This window comes from Phoxinus phoxinus, assembly GCF_949152265.1.
Source record: "Phoxinus phoxinus genome assembly, chromosome: 21".
NCBI lineage: Eukaryota > Metazoa > Chordata > Actinopteri > Cypriniformes > Leuciscidae > Phoxinus > Phoxinus phoxinus.
In genome coordinates this window covers 31,566,226-31,586,225 of record NC_136896.1, presented here as the reverse complement: position 1 = coordinate 31,586,225, position 20,000 = coordinate 31,566,226, and the positions used below count along the sequence as shown (strand labels likewise).

At 41.3% G+C, this 20,000-nt stretch overlaps 3 protein-coding genes across 6 annotated transcripts in view; 1 reads left to right on the top strand and 2 right to left on the bottom strand.

The window, feature by feature from the left end:
• Positions 1-19,591, top strand: part of gas7b (growth arrest-specific 7b) — a 55,898-nt gene extending 36,307 nt beyond the window's left edge. For both annotated transcript variants that reach the window (XM_079594910.1, XM_079594911.1), the window contains 6 exons: positions 668-746; positions 1,774-1,902; positions 5,654-5,777; positions 11,570-11,649; positions 14,911-15,009; positions 16,354-19,591. In XM_079594910.1, coding sequence (XP_079451036.1) covers positions 668-746; positions 1,774-1,902; positions 5,654-5,777; positions 11,570-11,649; positions 14,911-15,009; positions 16,354-16,467 — 625 coding nt within the window. In that variant the 3' untranslated portion in view covers positions 16,468-19,591. The remainder of the gene's footprint in view (positions 1-667; positions 747-1,773; positions 1,903-5,653; positions 5,778-11,569; positions 11,650-14,910; positions 15,010-16,353) is intronic.
• Positions 1-20,000, bottom strand: part of map2k4b (mitogen-activated protein kinase kinase 4b) — a 93,846-nt gene that overhangs the window by 62,558 nt on the left and 11,288 nt on the right. The window lies entirely within an intron of this gene.
• LOC306989320 (uncharacterized protein MYH16) overlaps positions 19,737-20,000 on the bottom strand; it is a 63,626-nt gene continuing 63,362 nt past the window's right edge. For all 3 annotated transcript variants that reach the window (XM_079594900.1, XM_079594902.1, XM_079594901.1), the window contains one exon: positions 19,737-20,000. This exon is cut by the window's right edge and continues 240 nt beyond it. The gene's annotated coding sequence lies outside the window, so the exon portion shown is untranslated.

Sequence of the window (20,000 nt, the reverse complement as noted above, 5' to 3'; positions counted from 1 at the left end):
TTTCCTCTGACCTCCGGCCGTACGACACTCGGGTAAAGAGAGGGGCCGAGCGGTCCACTGATCAGTGGTGAGTTGGATCCGATGGCGGAGGAGGAGCTGGACAGACTCGGCAGACCCAAGCGTACTGTAAGGGTCTGCTGGGAACGTTTGGCCGAGTCTCCTGTCAGAGAGATCTTCAACTCCCACCTCCGGCAGAGCTTCGACCGGATCCCGAGGGAGGCTGGAGATATTGAGTCCGAGTGGACCATGTTCTCCACCTCCACTGTCGCCGCGGCCGCTCGGAGCTGTGGACGTAAGGTCTCCGGTGCCTGTCGAGGCGGCAATCCCCGAACCCGGACACCGGAAGTAAGGGATGCCGTCGAGCTGAAGGAGGAGTCCTATTGGGCCTGGCTGGCTTGTGGGATCCTGAGGCACGGGTACCGGCAGGCCAAGCGGACACAACTGTTCTCAACACTGATAATAATCATAAATGTGTCTTGAGCATCAGATCATCATATTATCCTGATTTCTGGAGGATCATGTGACACTGAAGACTGGAGTAATGATGATAAATTCAGCTTTGATCACAGGAATAAATTACACTTTACTGTATATTCACATAGAGAACTGATGATCTACATTCTACTTTCTACATACATATCTCACTTATTTGCTGTTGTCTTCTCAGCACGCTGGGCTCAGCTTGGGTTCAGCTGAAGAAAAGCCTGTCAGACGAGGCAGAAGTTCATCTCAAGTTCTCCTCTAAGGTACAACTGAACACAGAACTGCATTCACACACATGAGGAGCAGATGTTACACACACTACAGTATAAGCATCACTAACTGACGATACGAACTAACTCTACAAACCCTCTGGTGCTCTTCGCTCATGGACATGAATGAGAGTTTCCTCTAGTGGAGGCGTTCGGTACTGCAGCCGAACAACATCTCACTGAGAGATCATTTACTGACACATCACACTCACATTCTGAACACAACTTGTTGTTTTCTTGCAGTTTTAGAGTAAAATGTGTTTTTGAAAATAAAATGTTTATATAGAAGTTGAAAATAGATTTTTTGTGAATTTTTCATAGCAATACAAGGGGTGGTTGAGTATGATTTGACTTTTCTAAAAAACTAAAAGTTTTTTAAAAATGTCAGTGTGTTGTAGCTCCGCCCCCTGTGCCGGGAGCAGCAGCTCATTTGCATTAAAAGGGACACACACAAAATGGTGTGTTTTTGCTCACCCTCAAAAAGTGACTTTAACTTTAACATGCGATATAAAAATATCTGTGGGGTATTTTGTGCTAAAACTTCACACACACACTCTGGGGACATCAGAGACTTATTTAACATCTTGTGAGAAGGGCATTATACACCCCCTTTAAAATTCTGTTACTTTTTTATAACTTTTTAGAACTGTCTTCACTTCAGCAATAATCTGTCGAGTGTCGCCTGTGTACAGAGATCAAACTTCAGTCTGTCCTCTAAAGCGCTCCAGATTTACAGCAGATTAAACTGGAAATGTAATTTTAAGGAATATGCTCAAAAAGTGAATAAATGGATTCTAAATACAGCGTAAATATAATTTAGAATAAAAAAATACAAAATATTAAATAAAAAATATTTTTTTAAATATAGTACATTCCTTTCATTGACATAAAATAATAATCTGTAATTGTTCAGGCCGACCCGTGAACAGCACCGCAGGGTCTCGAGGGTCTCTCCCGTGTGGGTTTAGTTTCTGCCAGTCTTTATACGTCTCTAATGCGGTCGTGTGTGAAACCTCTTCAGCTCCAGAGCGAAGTGGAAAAACCTCTGCTGATATTTCGGGAAAACTTCAAGAAAGACATGAAGAAGTTCGACCACCACATGTGTGACCTGAGGAAGCAGCTGGCCGGCCGACACGCTGCGGTGGAGAAGGTATCGTATCATATCTCTGTGTGTATGAGTGAATATGTGGCCGATTCGCGCAGCTCTTCTAAAGTTTCAGGGATTTTTCTCATGCATTATTAAAAGTCCTCCATGTTTTCTGAAGGAGAGGACCGTGTCCGTCTCCGGAGCCCGACGGGTTCCTATAAATAACCTCATGACCTTCACAACAATGGCCTTCTCATGCAGCCGCTACTGAACACACACAGAATCCGGTCGCCATCTTTTAAAGGGACAGTGCGCTCAATAATGCCATCCGTCATCGGCCGACGCTATTGGTTCTCACATATCTCGACTTTGAATATACACCTGCGAATTTACTACTGTACTGTTTACAAGTTGTAAATTAAACAGAGATTATTGGTGTACGTGTTTATGGAAGCTTGTTTCTGACATGGAACGTAATTGCCACGATCTCGCAATTCTGACTATTTTTCGCAATTCTGACTTTATTTCTCACAATTCTGACTTTATTTCTCGTAATTCTGACTTTATTTCTCGTAATTCTGACTTTATATCTCACAATTCTGACTTTATATCTCACAATTCTGACTTTATTTCTTGTAATTCTGACTATATTTCTCGTAATTCTGACTTTATTTCTCCCAATTCTGACTTTATTTCTCGTAATTCTGACTTTATATCTCCCAATTCTGACTTTATTTCTCGTAATTCTGACTTTATTTCTTGTAATTCTGACTATATTTCTCGTAATTCTGACTTTATTTCCCCCAATTCTGACTTTATATCTCACAATTCTGACTTTATTTCTTGTAATTCTGACTATATTTCTCGTAATTCTGACTTTATTTCCCCCAATTCTGACTTTATTTCTCGTAATTCTGACTTTATATCTCCCAATTCTGACTTTATTTCTCGTAATTCTGACTTTATATCTCACAATTCTGACTTTATATCTCACAATTCTGACTTTATTTCTTGTAATTCTGACTATATTTCTCGTAATTCTGACTATATTTCTCGTAATTCTGACTTTATTTCCCCCAATTCTGACTTTATTTCTCGTAATTCTGACTTTATATCTCACAATTCTGACTTTATTTCTCACAATTCTGACTTTATTTCTCGTAATTCTGACTATATTTCTCGTAATTCTGACTTTATTTCTCCCAATTCTGACTTTATTTCTCGTAATTCTGACTTTATATCTCACAATTCTGACTTTATATCTCACAATTCTGACTTTATATCTCACAATTCTGACTTTATAACTCACAATTCTGACTTTATAACTCGCAATTCTGACTTTATTTCTCGTAATTCTGACTTTATATCTCACAATTCTGACTTTATATCTCACAATTCTGACTTTATTTCTCATAATTCTGACTTTATATCTCACAATTCTGACTTTATATCTCACAATTCTGACTTTATATCTCACAATTCTGACTTTATTTCTCGTAATTCTGACTTTATTTCTCGTAATTCTGACTATATTTCTCGTAATTCTGACTTTATATCTCACAATTCTGACTTTATAACTCGTAATTCTGACTTTATATCTCACAATTCTGACTTTATATCTCACAATTCTGACTTTATATCTCACAATTCTGACTTTATAACTCGCAATTCTGACTTTATAACTCACAATTCTGACTTTATAACTCGCAATTCTGACTTTATATCTCACAATTCTGACTTTATTTCTCGCAATTCTGACTTTATTTCTCGTAATTCTGACTTTATATCTCACAATTCTGACTTTATAACTCGCAATTCTGACTTTATTTCTCACAATTCTGACTTTATTTCTCGCAATTCTGACTTTATTTCTCACAATTCTGACTTTATTTCTCGCAATTCTGACTTTATTTCTCGCAATTCTGACTTTATTTCTCGTAATTCTGACTTTATATCTCACAATTCTGACTTTATTTCTCGCAATTCTGACTTTATTTCTCACAATTCTGACTTTATTTCTCGCAATTCTGACTTTATTTCTCGCAATTCTGACTTTATTTCTCGCAATTCTGACTTTATTTCTCGCAATTCTGACTTTATTTCTCGCAATTCTGACTTTATTTCTCGCAATTCTGACTTTATATCTCACAATTCTGACTTTATATCTCCCAATTCTGACTTTATTTCTCGTAATTCTGACTTTATATCTCACAATTCTGACTTTATATCTCACAATTCTGACTTTATATCTCACAATTCTGACTTTATAACTCACAATTCTGACTTTATAACTCGCAATTCTGACTTTATTTCTCGCAATTCTGACTTTATATCTCACAATTCTGACTTTATATCTCACAATTCTGACTTTATATCTCACAATTCTGACTTTATAACTCGCAATTCTGACTTTATATCTCACGATTCTGACTTTATAACTCGCAATTCTGACTTTATTTCTCTTAATTCTGACTTTATATCTCGCAATTCTGACTTTATATCTCACGATTCTGACTTTATAACTCGCAATTCTGACTTTATTTCTCTTAATTCTGACTTTATATCTCACAATTCTGACTTTATTTCTCGTAATTCTGACTTTATTTCTCACAATTCTGACTTTATTTCTCGCAATTCTGACTTTATTTCTCACAATTCTGACTTTATTTCTCGCAATTCTGACTTTATTTCTCGCAATTCTGACTTATTTCTCGCAATTCTGACTTTATTTCTTGCAATTCTGACTTTATTTCTCGCAATTCTGACTTTATTTCTCGTAATTCTGACTTTATATCTCACAATTCTGACTTTATTTCTCGCAATTCTGACTTTATTTCTCGCAATTCTGACTTTATTTCTCACAATTCTGACTTTATTTCTCGCAATTCTGACTTTATTTCTCGCAATTCTGACTTTATATCTCGCAATTCTGACTTTATTTCTCGCAATTCTGACTTTATTTCTCGCAATTCTGACTTTATATCTCGCAATTCGGACTATATCTCACAATTCTGACTTTATATCTCACAATTCTGACTTTATTTCTCGCAATACGGACTATATCTCACAATTCTGACTTTATATCTCACAATTCTGACTTAATTTCTCGCAATTCTGACGTTATTTCTCACAATTCTGACTATATCTCACAATTCTGACATTATTTCTTACAATAAAAAAAATTTTTCCGCAATTCTGACGTTATTTATCTCAAATCTGACTTTATTTCTCGCAATTCTAACTTTATTTCTCGCAATTCTGACTTTATTTCTCGCAATTCTGACTTTATTTCTCGCAATTCTGACTTTATATCTCGCAATTCTGACTTTATTTCTCAATTCTGACTTTATCACTTGCAATTTCCTTTTCATTTTATTCTGTGGTGAAAAAAAGCTTCCATGCGTTTTACATAAAAACACAATTTCAATCTTTTATACTCAGAAATATCACATTTAACTGAATATATCTCTATCCGTTTCGGTGTAATCCTCAGTGCTTCCAGCGTACGACACGAGCGCGAGGAACCGATCACAGCGGTTTCATGTCTGCCTGAACACTTTCAGAATCAGCATCATGTAAAGAACGAGTTATTAGAATGGTCCAGATCTGAATATGCCACTGTTAGGAGGATATTGAATTATCAGGGTTCATTTATCATCAGAAATGAATCAGAAAAGATATTTATCTCTGAAGTTCCTACAACGACAGGTTTAATGTATTCAAGAGCGTCTGGATCTCAACATGCGGTGCCAGATGTGTGTGAGCATCTGCAGATGAATAAAACACACGTCTCGCCTCTCGTCTGCTCTGTAAGGCCCGTAGAGCGCTCTCCGACCGGCAGAAGGATCTGGAGGTGAAGACCCAGCAGCTGGAGATCAAGCTCAGCAGTAAGATGGAGGAGGACATCAAGAAAGCGCGCAGAAAGTCCACACAGGCCGGTCAGTTTCTTCATCAGCACAACAACCCTCACGTCTGTCCAGCCAATCACAGTGTAGTACAACCCTCACGTCTGTCTAGCCAATCACAGTGTAGTACAACCCTCACGTCTGTCCAGCCAATCACAGTGTAGTACAACCCTCACGTCTGTCCAGCCAATCACAGTGTAGTACAACCCTCACGTCTGTCTAGCCAATCACAGTGCAGTACAACCCTCACGTCTGTCGAGCCAATCACAGTGTAGTACAACCCTCACATCTGTCTAGCCAATCACAGTGCAGTACAACCCTCACGTCTGTCTAGCCAATCACAGTGCAGTACAACCCTCACGTCTGTCTAGCCAATCACAGCACAACAACCCTCACGTCTGTCTAGCCAATCACAGTGCAGTACAACCCTCACGTCTGTCGAGCCAATCACAGTGTAGTACAACCCTCACATCTGTCTAGCCAATCACAGTGCAGTACAACCCTCACGTCTGTCTAGCCAATCACAGTGCAGTACAACCCTCACGTCTGTCTAGCCAATCACAGTGCAGTACAACCCTCACGTCTGTCGAGCCAATCACAGTGCAGTACAACCCTCACGTCTGTCCAGCCAATCACAGCACAACAACCCTCACGTCTGTCTAGCCAATCACAGCACAACAACCCTCACGTCTGTCTAGCCAATCACAGTGCAGTACAACCCTCACGTCTGTCCAGCCAATCACAGCACAACAACCCTCACGTCTGTCTAGCCAATCACAGCACAACAACCCTCACGTCTGTCTAGCCAATCACAGTGCAGTACAACCCTCACGTCTGTCTAGCCAATCACAGTGTAGTACAACCCTCACGTCTGTGCAGCCAATCACAGTGCAGTACAACCCTCACGTCTGTCTAGCCAATCACAGTGCAGTACAACCCTCACGTCTGTCTAGCCAATCACAGTGAAGTACAACCCTTACGTCTGTCTAGCCAATCACAGTGTAGTACAACCCTCACGTCTGTCTAGCCAATCACAGTGAAGTACAACCCTTACGTCTGTCTAGCCAATCACAGTGCAGTACAACCCTCACGTCTGTCCAGCCAATCACAGTGTAGTACAACCCTCACATCTGTCCAGCCAATCACAGTGTAGTACAACCCTCACGTCTGTCCAGCCAATCACAGTGTAGTACAACCCTCACGTCTGTCCAGCCAATCACAGTGTAGTACAACCCTCACGTCTGTCTAGCCAATCACAGTGTAGTACAACCCTCACGTCTGTCTAGCCAATCACAGTGTAGTACAACCCTCACGTCTGTCTAGCCAATCACAGTGAAGTACAACCCTTACGTCTGTCTAGCCAATCACAGTGCAGTACAACCCTCACGTCTGTCCAGCCAATCACAGTGTAGTACAACCCTCACATCTGTCCAGCCAATCACAGTGTAGTACAACCCTCACGTCTGTCCAGCCAATCACAGTGTAGTACAACCCTCACGTCTGTCCAGCCAATCACAGTGTAGTACAACCCTCACGTCTGTCTAGCCAATCACAGCACAACAACCCTCACATCTGTCCAGCCAATCACAGTGAAGTACAACCCTCACGTCTGTCTAGCCAATCACAGCACAACAACGCTCACATCTGTCTAGCCAATCACAGTGAAGTACAACCCTTACGTCTGTCTAGCCAATCACAGTGCAGTACAACCCTCACGTCTGTCTAGCCAATCACAGCACAACAACCCTCACGTCTGTCTAGCCAATCACAGTGAAGTACAACCCTTACGTCTGTCTAGCCAATCACAGTGCAGTACAACCCTCACGTCTGTCTAGCCAATCACAGTGCAGTACAACCCTCACATCTGTCCAGCCAATCACAGTGCAGTACAGCCCTCACGTCTGTCCAGCCAATCACAGTGCAGTACAACCCTCACGTCTGTCCAGCCAATCACAGTGCAGTACAGCTATCACATGATCCGCCTCTGAAGCCTTCACAGCACTGGAAACAGTGATCAGTTCACTTACTTAAAAAATGTAAGGAACCCATTGCCTTAAAATGATTAAGTAAATAAACTTAATGCTTAATTGAAAAAAAGTGAAGGTATGATAAGTTTAATTAAGATATGTGAACTTGACAATTCCAGATTACTGCATTTTTTTGAGTGAGCATGAAGTTTATTTACTTAATAATTGTAAGGCAACGGGTTTCCTCAAGTGTGTTAGTCAGCTGATCACTGGTTACGGCGATGAGAACCGTTCCTTCACAGTTCAGTTCACATGTTCATCTGTGGAGAAGAGGTTCCACACGCGTGTCACATCAAGAGTAGAAGCGTCTGAACACAGCGTTCTTCCTGCAGTCGGGAGTGTGTGTTCACTGACATCTAGTGTCCGACTGTGGCAATGCTGTTAAAGAGAAGTGTGTGATAACCCTGATGAGTGTGTGTGTGATAGCCCTGATGAGTGTGTGTGTGATAACCCTGATGAGTGTGTGTGTGATAGTCTTGATGAGTGTGTGTGTGTGATAGCCCTGATGAGTGTGTGTGTGTGATAACCCTGATGAGTGTGTGTGTGATAGTCTTGATGAGTGTGTGTGTGTGATAGCCCTGATGAGTGTGTGTGTGTGATAGTCTTGATGAGTGTGTGTTCACTGACATCTAGTGTCCGACTGTGGCAATGCTGTTAAAGAGAAGTGTGTGATAACCCTGATGAGTGTGTGTGTGATAGCCCTGATGAGTGTGTGTGTGATAGCCCTGATGAGTGTGTGTGTGATAGCCCTGATGAGTGTGTGTGTGATAGCCCTGATGAGTGTGTGTGTGATAGCCCTGATGAGTGTGTGTGTGATAGCCCTGATGAGTGTGTGTGTGATAGCCCTGATGAGTGTGTGTGTGATAGCCCTGATGAGTGTGTGTGTGATAGTCTTGATGAGTGTGTGTGTGATAGCCCTGATGAGTGTGTGTGTGATAGCCCTGATGAGTGTGTGTGTGATAGCCCTGATGAGTGTGTGTGTGATAGCCCTGATGAGTGTGTGTGTGATAGTCTTGATGAGTGTGTGTGTGATAACCCTGATGAGTGTGTGTGTGATAGCCCTGATGAGTGTGTGTGTGATAGCCCTGATGAGTGTGTGTGTGATAGCCCTGATGAGTGTGTGTGTGATAGCCCTGATGAGTGTGTGTGTGATAGCCCTGATGAGTGTGTGTGTGATAGCCCTGATGAGTGTGTGTGTGATAGCCCTGATGAGTGTGTGTGTGTGATAGCCCTGATGAGTGTGTGTGTGATAGCCCTGATGAGTGTGTGTGTGATAGCCCTGATGAGTGTGTGTGTGATAGCCCTGATGAGTGTGTGTGTGATAGCCCTGATGAGTGTGTGTGTGATAGCCCTGATGAGTGTGTGTGTGATAGCCCTGGTGAGTGTGTGTGTGATAGCCCTGATGAGTGTGTGTGTGATAGCCCTGATGAGTGTGTGTGTGATAACCCTGATGAGTGTGTGTGTGATAGCCCTGATGAGTGTGTGTGTGATAGCCCTGATGAGTGTGTGTGTGATAGCCCTGATGAGTGTGTGTGTGATAGCCCTGATGAGTGTGTGTGTGATAGCCCTGATGAGTGTGTGTGTGATAACCCTGATGAGTGTGTGTGTGATAGCCCTGATGAGTGTGTGTGTGATAACCCTGATGAGTGTGTGTGTGACAACCCTGATGAGTGTGTGTGTGATAGCCCTGATGAGTGTGTGTGTGATAGCCCTGATGAGTGTGTGTGTGATAACCCTGATGAGTGTGTGTGTGATAGCCCTGATGAGTGTGTGTGTGATAGCCCTGATGAGTGTGTGTGTGATAGCCCTGATGAGTGTGTGTGTGATAGCCCTGATGAGTGTGTGTGTGATAGCCCTGATGAGTGTGTGTGTGATAGCCCTGATGAGTGTGTGTGTGATAGCCCTGATGAGTGTGTGTGTGATAGCCCTGATGAGTGTGTGTGTGATAGCCCTGATGAGTGTGTGTGTGATAGTCTTGATGAGTGTGTGTGTGATAGCCCTGATGAGTGTGTGTGTGATAGCCCTGATGAGTGTGTGTGTGATAGCCCTGATGAGTGTGTGTGTGATAACCCTGATGAGTGTGTGTGTGTGACAACCCTGATGAGTGTGTGTGTGATAGCCCTGATGAGTGTGTGTGTGATAGTCTTGATGAGTGTGTGTGTGATAGCCCTGATGAGTGTGTGTGTGATAGCCCTGATGAGTGTGTGTGTGATAGCCCTGATGAGTGTGTGTGTGACAACCCTGATGAGTGTGTGTGTGACAACCCTGATGAGTGTGTGTGTGATAGCCCTGATGAGTGTGTGTGTGATAGCCCTGATGAGTGTGTGTGTGATAACCCTGATGAGTGTGTGTGTGATAGCCCTGATGAGTGTGTGTGTGATAGTCTTGATGAGTGTGTGTGTGATAGCCCTGATGAGTGTGTGTGTGATAGTCTTGATGAGTGTGTGTGTGATAGCCCTGATGAGTGTGTGTGTGATAGCCCTGATGAGTGTGTGTGTGATAGCCCTGATGAGTGTGTGTGTGATAGCCCTGATGAGTGTGTGTGTGATAGCCCTGATGAGTGTGTGTGTGATAGCCCTGATGAGTGTGTGTGTGATAGCCCTGATGAGTGTGTGTGTGATAGCCCTGATGAGTGTGTGTGTGATAGCCCTGATGAGTGTGTGTGTGATAGCCCTGATGAGTGTGTGTGTGATAGCCCTGATGAGTGTGTGTGTGATAGCCCTGATGAGTGTGTGTGTGTGATAGCCCTGATGAGTGTGTGTGTGTGATAGCCCTGATGAGTGTGTGTGTGATAGCCCTGATGAGTGTGTGTGTGATAGTCTTGATGAGTGTGTGTGTGATAGCCCTGATGAGTGTGTGTGTGATAACCCTGATGAGTGTGTGTGTGATAGCCCTGATGAGTGTGTGTGTGATAGCCCTGATGAGTGTGTGTGTGATAGCCTTGATGAGTGTGTGTGTGATAGCCCTGATGAGTGTGTGTGTGATAGTCTTGATGAGTGTGTGTGTGATAGCCCTGATGAGTGTGTGTGTGATAGCCTTGATGAGTGTGTGTGTGATAGCCCTGATGAGTGTGTGTGTGATAGCCCTGATGAGTGTGTGTGTGATAGCCCTGATGAGTGTGTGTGTGATAGCCCTGATGAGTGTGTGTGTGATAGCCCTGATGAGTGTGTGTGTGATAGCCCTGATGAGTGTGTGTGTGATAGCCCTGATGAGTGTGTGTGTGATAGCCCTGATGAGTGTGTGTGTGATAGCCCTGATGAGTGTGTGTGTGTGATAGTCTTGATGAGTGTGTGTGTGATAGTCTTGATGAGTGTGTGTGTGATAGCCCTGATGAGTGTGTGTGTGATAGCCCTGATGAGTGTGTGTGTGATAGCCCTGATGAGTGTGTGTGTGTGATAGCCCTGATGAGTGTGTGTGTGATAGCCCTGATGAGTGTGTGTGTGATAGCCCTGATGAGTGTGTGTGTGATAGCCCTGATGAGTGTGTGTGTGATAGCCCTGATGAGTGTGTGTGTGATAGCCCTGATGAGTGTGTGTGTGATAGCCCTGATGAGTGTGTGTGTGATAGCCCTGATGAGTGTGTGTGTGATAGCCCTGATGAGTGTGTGTGTGTGATAGTCTTGATGAGTGTGTGTGTGATAGTCTTGATGAGTGTGTGTGTGATAGCCCTGATGAGTGTGTGTGTGATAGCCCTGATGAGTGTGTGTGTGATAGCCCTGATGAGTGTGTGTGTGTGATAGCCCTGATGAGTGTGTGTGTGATAGCCCTGATGAGTGTGTAACTCCTGCTCTGATCTCAGGAGACGAGCTGATGCGATGTGTTGACCTCTACAATCAGTCCCAGTCCAAGTGGTTTGAGGAGATGGTCACCAGCAGCCTGGTAAGACTGAGACACACACACACACACACCTTCACAGACTGTGATTCAGATCCTCACACACACACACTGATTCAGATCCTCACAGACACACTGAACACACACACACACACACACACACACACATCCTCACAGACTGTGATTCAGATCCTCACAGACACACTGAACACACACACACACAGATCCTCACAGACACACTGAACACACACACACAGACACAGATCCTCACAGACACACTGAACACACACACACACACACACACATACACACACACACACACACACACACACACAGACACAGATCCTCACAGACACACTGAACACACACACACACACACACACACACACACACACACACACATAGACACAGATCCTCACAGACACACTGAACACACACACACACAGACACAGATCCTCACAGACACACTGAACACACACACACACACACACAGATCCTCACAGACACACTGAACACACACACACACACACATACAGATCCTCACAGACACACTGAACACACACACACACACACACACACACACATATCCTCACAGACACACTGAACACACACACACACACACACACACACACACATACACATACACACACACACACACACACACACACACACACACACACACACACAGACACAGATCCTCACAGACACACTGAACACACACACACACAGATCCTCACAGACACACTGAACACACACACACACACACACACACACACAGACACACTGAACACACACAGACACAGACACAGATCCTCACAGACACACTGAACACACACACACACACACACACACACAGACACACTGAACACACACAGACACAGACACAGATCCTCACAGACACACTGAACACACACACACACAGACACAGAACCTCACAGACACACTGAACACACACACACACAGATCCTCACAGACACACTGAACACACACACACACACACACACACACACACAGACACACTGAACACACACAGACACAGACACAGATCCTCACAGACACACTGAACACACACACACACAGACACAGATCCTCACAGACACACTGAACACACACACACACAGATCCTCACAGACACACTGAACACACACACACACACACAGACACACTGAACACACACAGACACAGACACAGATCCTCACAGACACACTGAACACACACACACACACACACACACACAGACACACTGAACACACACACACACAGACACACTGAACACACACACACACAGACACAGAACCTCACAGACACACTGAACACACACACACACACATAGATCCTCACAGACACACACACACACACACACGGATGATTCGCCAGATACACACACTTCTGACTGAGGTGATAAAGCCTTGGAAAAATAAGTAAAAAGAATATGATTGTTTGTGAATTAAAGTGTCAAATAGAGACGTATAATAGATTCTCTCAGATGATGATGATGATGAATGTGATGATGATGGTGATTGTGATGATGATGATGATGAATGTGATGATGATGATGATGAATGTGATGATGATGGTGATTGTGATGATGATGATGATGATGATGATGAATGTGATGATGATGGTGATTGTGATGATGATGAGGATGATGGTGAATGTGAGGATGATGGTGATTGTGATGATGATGATGAGGATGATGATGATGAGGATGATGATGAGGATGATGATAATGATGATGATGAGGATGATGATGATGATGATGATGATGATGGTGATGATGATGATGATGATGATGGTGATGATGATGAGTGTATGGGTTAGAGTTATGTTTCGGGGTAATGTTGGAGTTAAGTTAGTATAAATGTTAAAGAGGACCATGACTCAGTGTGTAGTGTTGCTGTTGATCATGTACAGCTCCAGTTCTTCTATATCAGAGTCAGTGTTTCTGAGCTCCTGAAACGCCTCCACTGTATCTTGAGTTTCTTCCGGGAACTATAAATAACTTTAAAGCTGTTTATGAATATAAAGTTACTGCCAAGTTCCAAAGATCAGATAAATTAAATGTTTGTCTCCCTAAACAAAGAAAGAAGAGATTCTGAAACGAGTCGTCAGTAATTCAGTCTCACTTCCTGCTGAACCGGTTTGTAACTCATTATCATAATGCCCGCCTCTGGTCTTGATTGGCTGAACAGCGTCTCTTAGCCCCGCCCTCTAACACTGTAGTGTATCTGAGACTGGAAGAGTTCGGTTCGTGTTGTTCATGTGGAGAAGACGCTGTTCTCTGAGATCGAGACGGTAAAACTCACGCCATCGTTACTGTTCGTATCACTGTGATCAAGAGCTGAGATTCAGATATGATAATGAGCGTTTGCTTTCTGACTTATCAGAGCAGAGCAGCTCTCAGAGAGGCGGGGTTTAGAGAGACTGAATTGCTTTCTGACCAATCAGAGCAGAGCAGCTCTCAGAGAGGCGGGGTTTAGAGAGACTGAATTGCTTTCTGACCAATCAGAGCAGAGCAGCTCTCAGAGAGGCGGGGTTTAGAGAGACTGAATCTTTGAGAGACTGTTTGCCGGCGCACGCCAGGAGCGGTTCACAGCCGAGGAGACCGACGTTCTCGTCAGGGCCGTAAAACACAGAGAAGTGACATTGGGGATGATGGAGAAACACACACACATTAGCTTCGGTTAAACAGGCGTATAATAATTTGGGTAAATGTGTAATCTAGATTTATGTATTTCTTCACATCTTCACGGACACAACAATGATTTCCTCGTGTGTTAATATTTTTCCTTGTAATAATGTATGATTTGCAAAAATGAAAACTGCTGCGTCTGTGTAGATTAGAGAATCAAAGTGTGTGTGTTGTTCACACGCTACATAATGGCCAAGCACGCGCGCTTAAAATAGCATCTGACTAACGCGCGGCGCCACTGTCTTTAGACTGGGTTTCTCCTGGTCAGCGGCGGAGTTGTTTTCTGGAACTGCAGAATATCACCAGGGAACGTTTGCGCCGGAACACACTCCTCTTTACACTGAACCGCCCCCCCGAGCGCAAGTTCATTCCCTAATTTACCGACGTGCGACTGTGGAGGGAAGAGTCGCTGTGTGCGGGTGCAGAATAGGAATGATACATGCGTCGGTGGTCAATTGCGCTGGGTGCAAGATACGGCCCTGTGTGTTCCTGTTGTAAACCTGTTGTGTGTTCCTGTTGTAAACCTGTTGTGTGTTCCTGTTGTAAACCTGTTGTGTGTTCCTGTTGTAAACCTGTTGTGTGTTCCTGTTGTAAACCTGTTGTGTGTTCTTCAGGAGCTGGAGCGTCTGGAGGTCGAGCGTGTGGAGATGATCAGACAACATCTGTGTCAGTACACAACGCTACGCCACGAAACCGACATGTTCAACCAGGGCGTGAGTCCACACACACACACACACACACACACACACACACAAACACACACACACGAAATCAGAATTTTCAAGTAACTAGTAAAGTAAAATGCTTTTCTTGCTTTGTATTTTTTCCAGTCCATATTTCTAAAAATTCTTAAATCAAGAAGCATTTACTAGAGAAGTCAAATGACATAAGGAATTCCATCATGCTGGGCCAACCAGCAGAATACAAACAGATAGCTTGAACAGATAGTCAAAATCAAAAATCAAGAATTATGGCATTCAGTAAAGAGGTATGTTTTGAGCATGGATTTGAAATCAGAAATAGTGTTAACAGAACAGAGTGATCGGGGGAGAGAGTTGCAACAACACTGAGGGATCTGCCCCCCGATCGAAGCGAGGCGATGCCGAGGGACGGCGAGAAGGCTAGAGTCAGAGGATCGTAGAGAGCGAGTCGGGTGTAGGGGAGGAGCAGGTTACAGAGATATGGGGGAGCCAGGCCGTGTAGAGATTTAAAAGTGAAAAGGAGAATTTTGAATTTGATACGGTAAGCCACAGGAAGCCAGTGAGGATCATGCAGAATTGGGGAGATATGTGCAGAACGCTTGTGTGGGTGAGTAGTCTAGCAGCAGAGTTTTGAATGTATTGTAATTTGGAAATGGGGCTAGCAGATAGGCCAATGAAAAGTGCATTACAGTAATCAAGACGTGATGTGACAAATGCATGGATGACAGTTTCAGCATCTGAGATACTGATGAAGGGACGGAGCTGGGCGATGCGACGTAGATGAAAGAATGCCGATTTAGTGATAGAATTAATGTGAGAGTGGAAAGATAGAGAGGAGTCAAAGATTACACCAAGATTTTTAACAGTACTGGATGGTTTGATATGAGAGCCAGCGATCTCACAGGTGAAGTTGGTAGGAATTTTATTAGTGAGTGACGGAGGTCCGGTAAAAATAATCTCAGTTTTGTCCATGTTAAGTTTTAGGAAATTTGAATGAAGCCAATCTTTTATTTCATGCACACAAGCAGAGAGTTTGTCGGTTGTGATAGTATATAACTGAATGTCATCAGCGTAAAAATGATAATTAAAACCATAGTGGCGGAGGATCTGACCAAGAGGTATTATATAAATTATGAATAATAATGGCCCTAAAACGGATCCCTGAGGGACACCTTAGATTGTCCCTCAATATATTGTCCCAGACAATATAGATTATTACACAGCAGCTTTACAGAGATCACAGGAGATTACAGTAACAGTGTTTGGCTTCACAGCAGATCTAGAATACAGTTATTGTCCAGATAAAGTGAGTTTTGATTGATTGACATCTAATAACACGTGTCGTTTCACATCCAGACTGTGGAGCCGGTGGACAAACTCCTGCGGAGCGTGGATCCGGCCAGAGACCGAGAGCTGTGGGTGAAGGAACACAAGACAGGAGAACTGAGGCCGGCAGACATGGAGATCTGAGGAGATATATATATATAACACTGGAGATCTGAGGAGATATATATATATAACACTGGAGATCTGAGGAGATATATATATATAACACTGGAGATCTGAGGAGATATATATATATAACACTGGAGATCTGAGGAGATATATATATATAACACTGGAGATCTGAGGAGATATATATATAACACTGGAGATCTGAGGAGATATATATATAACACTGGAGATCTGAGGAGATATATATATAACACTGGAGATCTGAGGAGATATATATATAACACTGGAGATCTGAGGAGATATATATATAACACTGGAGATCTGAGGAGATATATATATAACACTGGAGATCTGAGGAGATATATATATATAACACTGGAGATCTGAGGAGATATATATATAACACTGGAGATCTGAGGAGATATATATATATAACACTGGAGATCTGAGGAGATATATATATAACACTGGAGATCTGAGGAGATATATATATATATAACACTGGAGATCTGAGGAGATATATATATATAACACTGGAGATCTGAGGAGATATATATATAACACTGGAGATCTGAGGAGATATATATATAACCGGCTGATCACAGTCTAAACTACAGGAGAACGATCACGTCTCAAACCCAGCGGGGAAAACAAGTGTTTCTACACTATACGCGAGGAGAATACGTGTACATATCTCCAGGACTTGACTCAGGAGAACCGATGTGTGTGTCAGGATCTACTGATCATCAGGACATTAGCATTGAACACTGACTGATGTGCTAATATAGTAATGCTGCTACTGATTTCATTCTGAGACTAATCAAAGCCAAGCTCCAGTTGTCCTGAACTGCGGCTCGGCTAACACAAGTGATGCATTCCAAACTGTGGAAATGGACATTTGAGGAATTATAAAGTGGGATTTACAGAACGGACGTGGGAAAGGAAAGCGGATTCAGAAGTGGAGCGGCTCTTTACACTTTGATGATGATACTTTTGTCCTTTGTAGTAATAACTAGTATGAATTATTCACAGTAAGACAGAAACATGGATTAACAAGTAAAGTGTTGATTTCATGATGCAGTTTATGCAGAATATATGGACGCTCGTTTTCACCACGGGACAGAACATAGAATCGGATATTGCAATGTTTATATCAATTCAGATTTTTTGTCTGGCGATTCCACCGTTAGATATGCGAGTTATAAACTCAGAATTACAAGGAAAACAGTCAGAACTGTGTGACAAAAACTCGAGATATAAAGTCAGAACTGTGAGTTTATATCTTCCATTCCTTACTTTTTTTACTCAGAATTGTGAGTTATAAACTTTTAAAAGTTATTCCAGTCAGAATTGCGAGAAAAAGTCTAAATTAGAGAAATGAAATAAAAAATGCGAAATAAAGTCAGAATTACGAAAAAAAATAAAGTCAGAATTACAAGAAATAATGTCAGAATTACAAAAAATTAAGTCAGAATTACAAGAAATAATGTCAGAATTACGAAAAATAAAGTCAGAAATGCGAAAAGTCAGAATTACGAGAAATAATGTCAGAATTACGAAAAAAAATAAAGTCATAATTACAAGAAATAATGTCATAATTACAAGCAATGTCAGAATTGCGAGAAATAGTCAGAATTACAAGAAATAAAGTCAGAATTACACAAAATAGTGTCAGAATTACAAGAAATAAAGTCAGAATTGTGAGAAATAAAGTCAGAATTACAAGAAATAATGTCAGGATTACAAGAAATAATGTCAGGATTACAAGAAATAATGTCAGGATTACAAGAAATAATGTCAGAATTACGAAAAATAAAGTCAAAAATGCAAAAGTCAGAATTACGAGAAATAATGTCAGAATTACAAGAAATAAAGTCAGAATTACAAGAAATAAAGTCAGAATTACGAGGAATAAAGTCAAATTGCGAGAAATAATGTCAGAATTACAAGAAATAAAGTCAGAATACCGAGAAATAAAGTCAGAATTGTGAGAAATAAAGTCAGAATACCGAGAAATAAAGTCAGAATTGTGAGAAATAAAGTCAGAATTACAAGAAATAAAGTCAAAATTACAAGAAATAAAGTCAAAATTACAAGAAATAAAGTCAAAATTACAAGAAATAAAGTCAGAATTACAAGAAATAATGTCAGAATTGTGGAACACATTTTTTTTTTTTGCCTTTTTTATTGTGAGGAAGCAACAAGCTTTGGATATTACAGAAGTCCAGGTAAATTCCTCATCATATCTATATCTGATGTTGTGATTAATATCAGCTCCACACTGCCATAACCGTCTCAGGTTTACATCAATGAACACACACACACACACACAATCACATGAGGACTTTTATTCTCCGTTCGTTCAGATTTACAGAAGTCTCAATCAGTCATATTCATATTTCCCCAAACGATCCGCATATAGTTCGAGAGACACAGATAATATATGGAAATAATGCTTATTTTTATACCAAATCAACTTTTGTAAATGATCTTCAAGAGTTTAAACGGGATCTGCATCACTGATGTTCTGTTATCAAGCGTGTAAATGAAGAAGAACTGCTGAATATCATCCAGTTATTGTGTTTTCTGTAATATAAATGACGTTAAATATAATGTTTTACTAAATAGGATTTATACTTTGCTATATTTATGTGGCTGTCATCAGTTGGTATCTCAATAAATACAAAACTAATGCAAACATGACGCTATTGAGCAAGGAAATAATAAAGTATATATACTGTATATCCATTCAATACATTTCTCATTTTTTTGTCAGGATATTAAATCTAATTTTTATGAAAGCTTGATTCTGCCATGGAATACAAACATAAAACATTTTCTTATTGCAACTTTTGGTATCACTTTATTTTCCCGTGCCACATTACATGTACTTACTGTAGTTATAACAGTAAATTATGCAGAATTACATGCAGCTAACTCTAATCCTACAGTAAGTACATGAGTATATTACTGTAATATTTCACTGTAATAAGGAAGTCTAACAATATTTTATCTCACAACTCTGATGCTTTCTTTAAAATAGTGAGATATGAACTTGACATTCAGTGGCGGAAACAAGATTTCAGTGAAAGTGAACTTTGATTAAAACAGATTCTTATAATATTATTTATAAACTTGTTTTCAGTGTGTAGAATTGAAGTGTTTAAATGGCTATAAATGTGTTTCTGAACAAAATCAACGCAAACACTCGATAAATGTAATCATGAATATTACGGCAACATTACAAACAGTTTCTTGATATCAAATGTAAAACTGAACAGATACTTGTGATAAAAAGATTTATACGTTTAGAAAAACAGTAACTTTACAATAATGTTCATTAGTCCATGTGTTTACTAACATGAGCAATACATGTGTTACAGTATTTATTAATATTAGTTAATGTTAGTTAATAATAATCCAGCTGTTCATTGTGTGTTCATGTTAGTTCACAGTGCAGTAACTAATGTTCACTAATACAACCTTTGATTTTAATAATGTATTAGTAAATGTTGAAATTAATATGAACTAAGATTAATAAGTGCCGT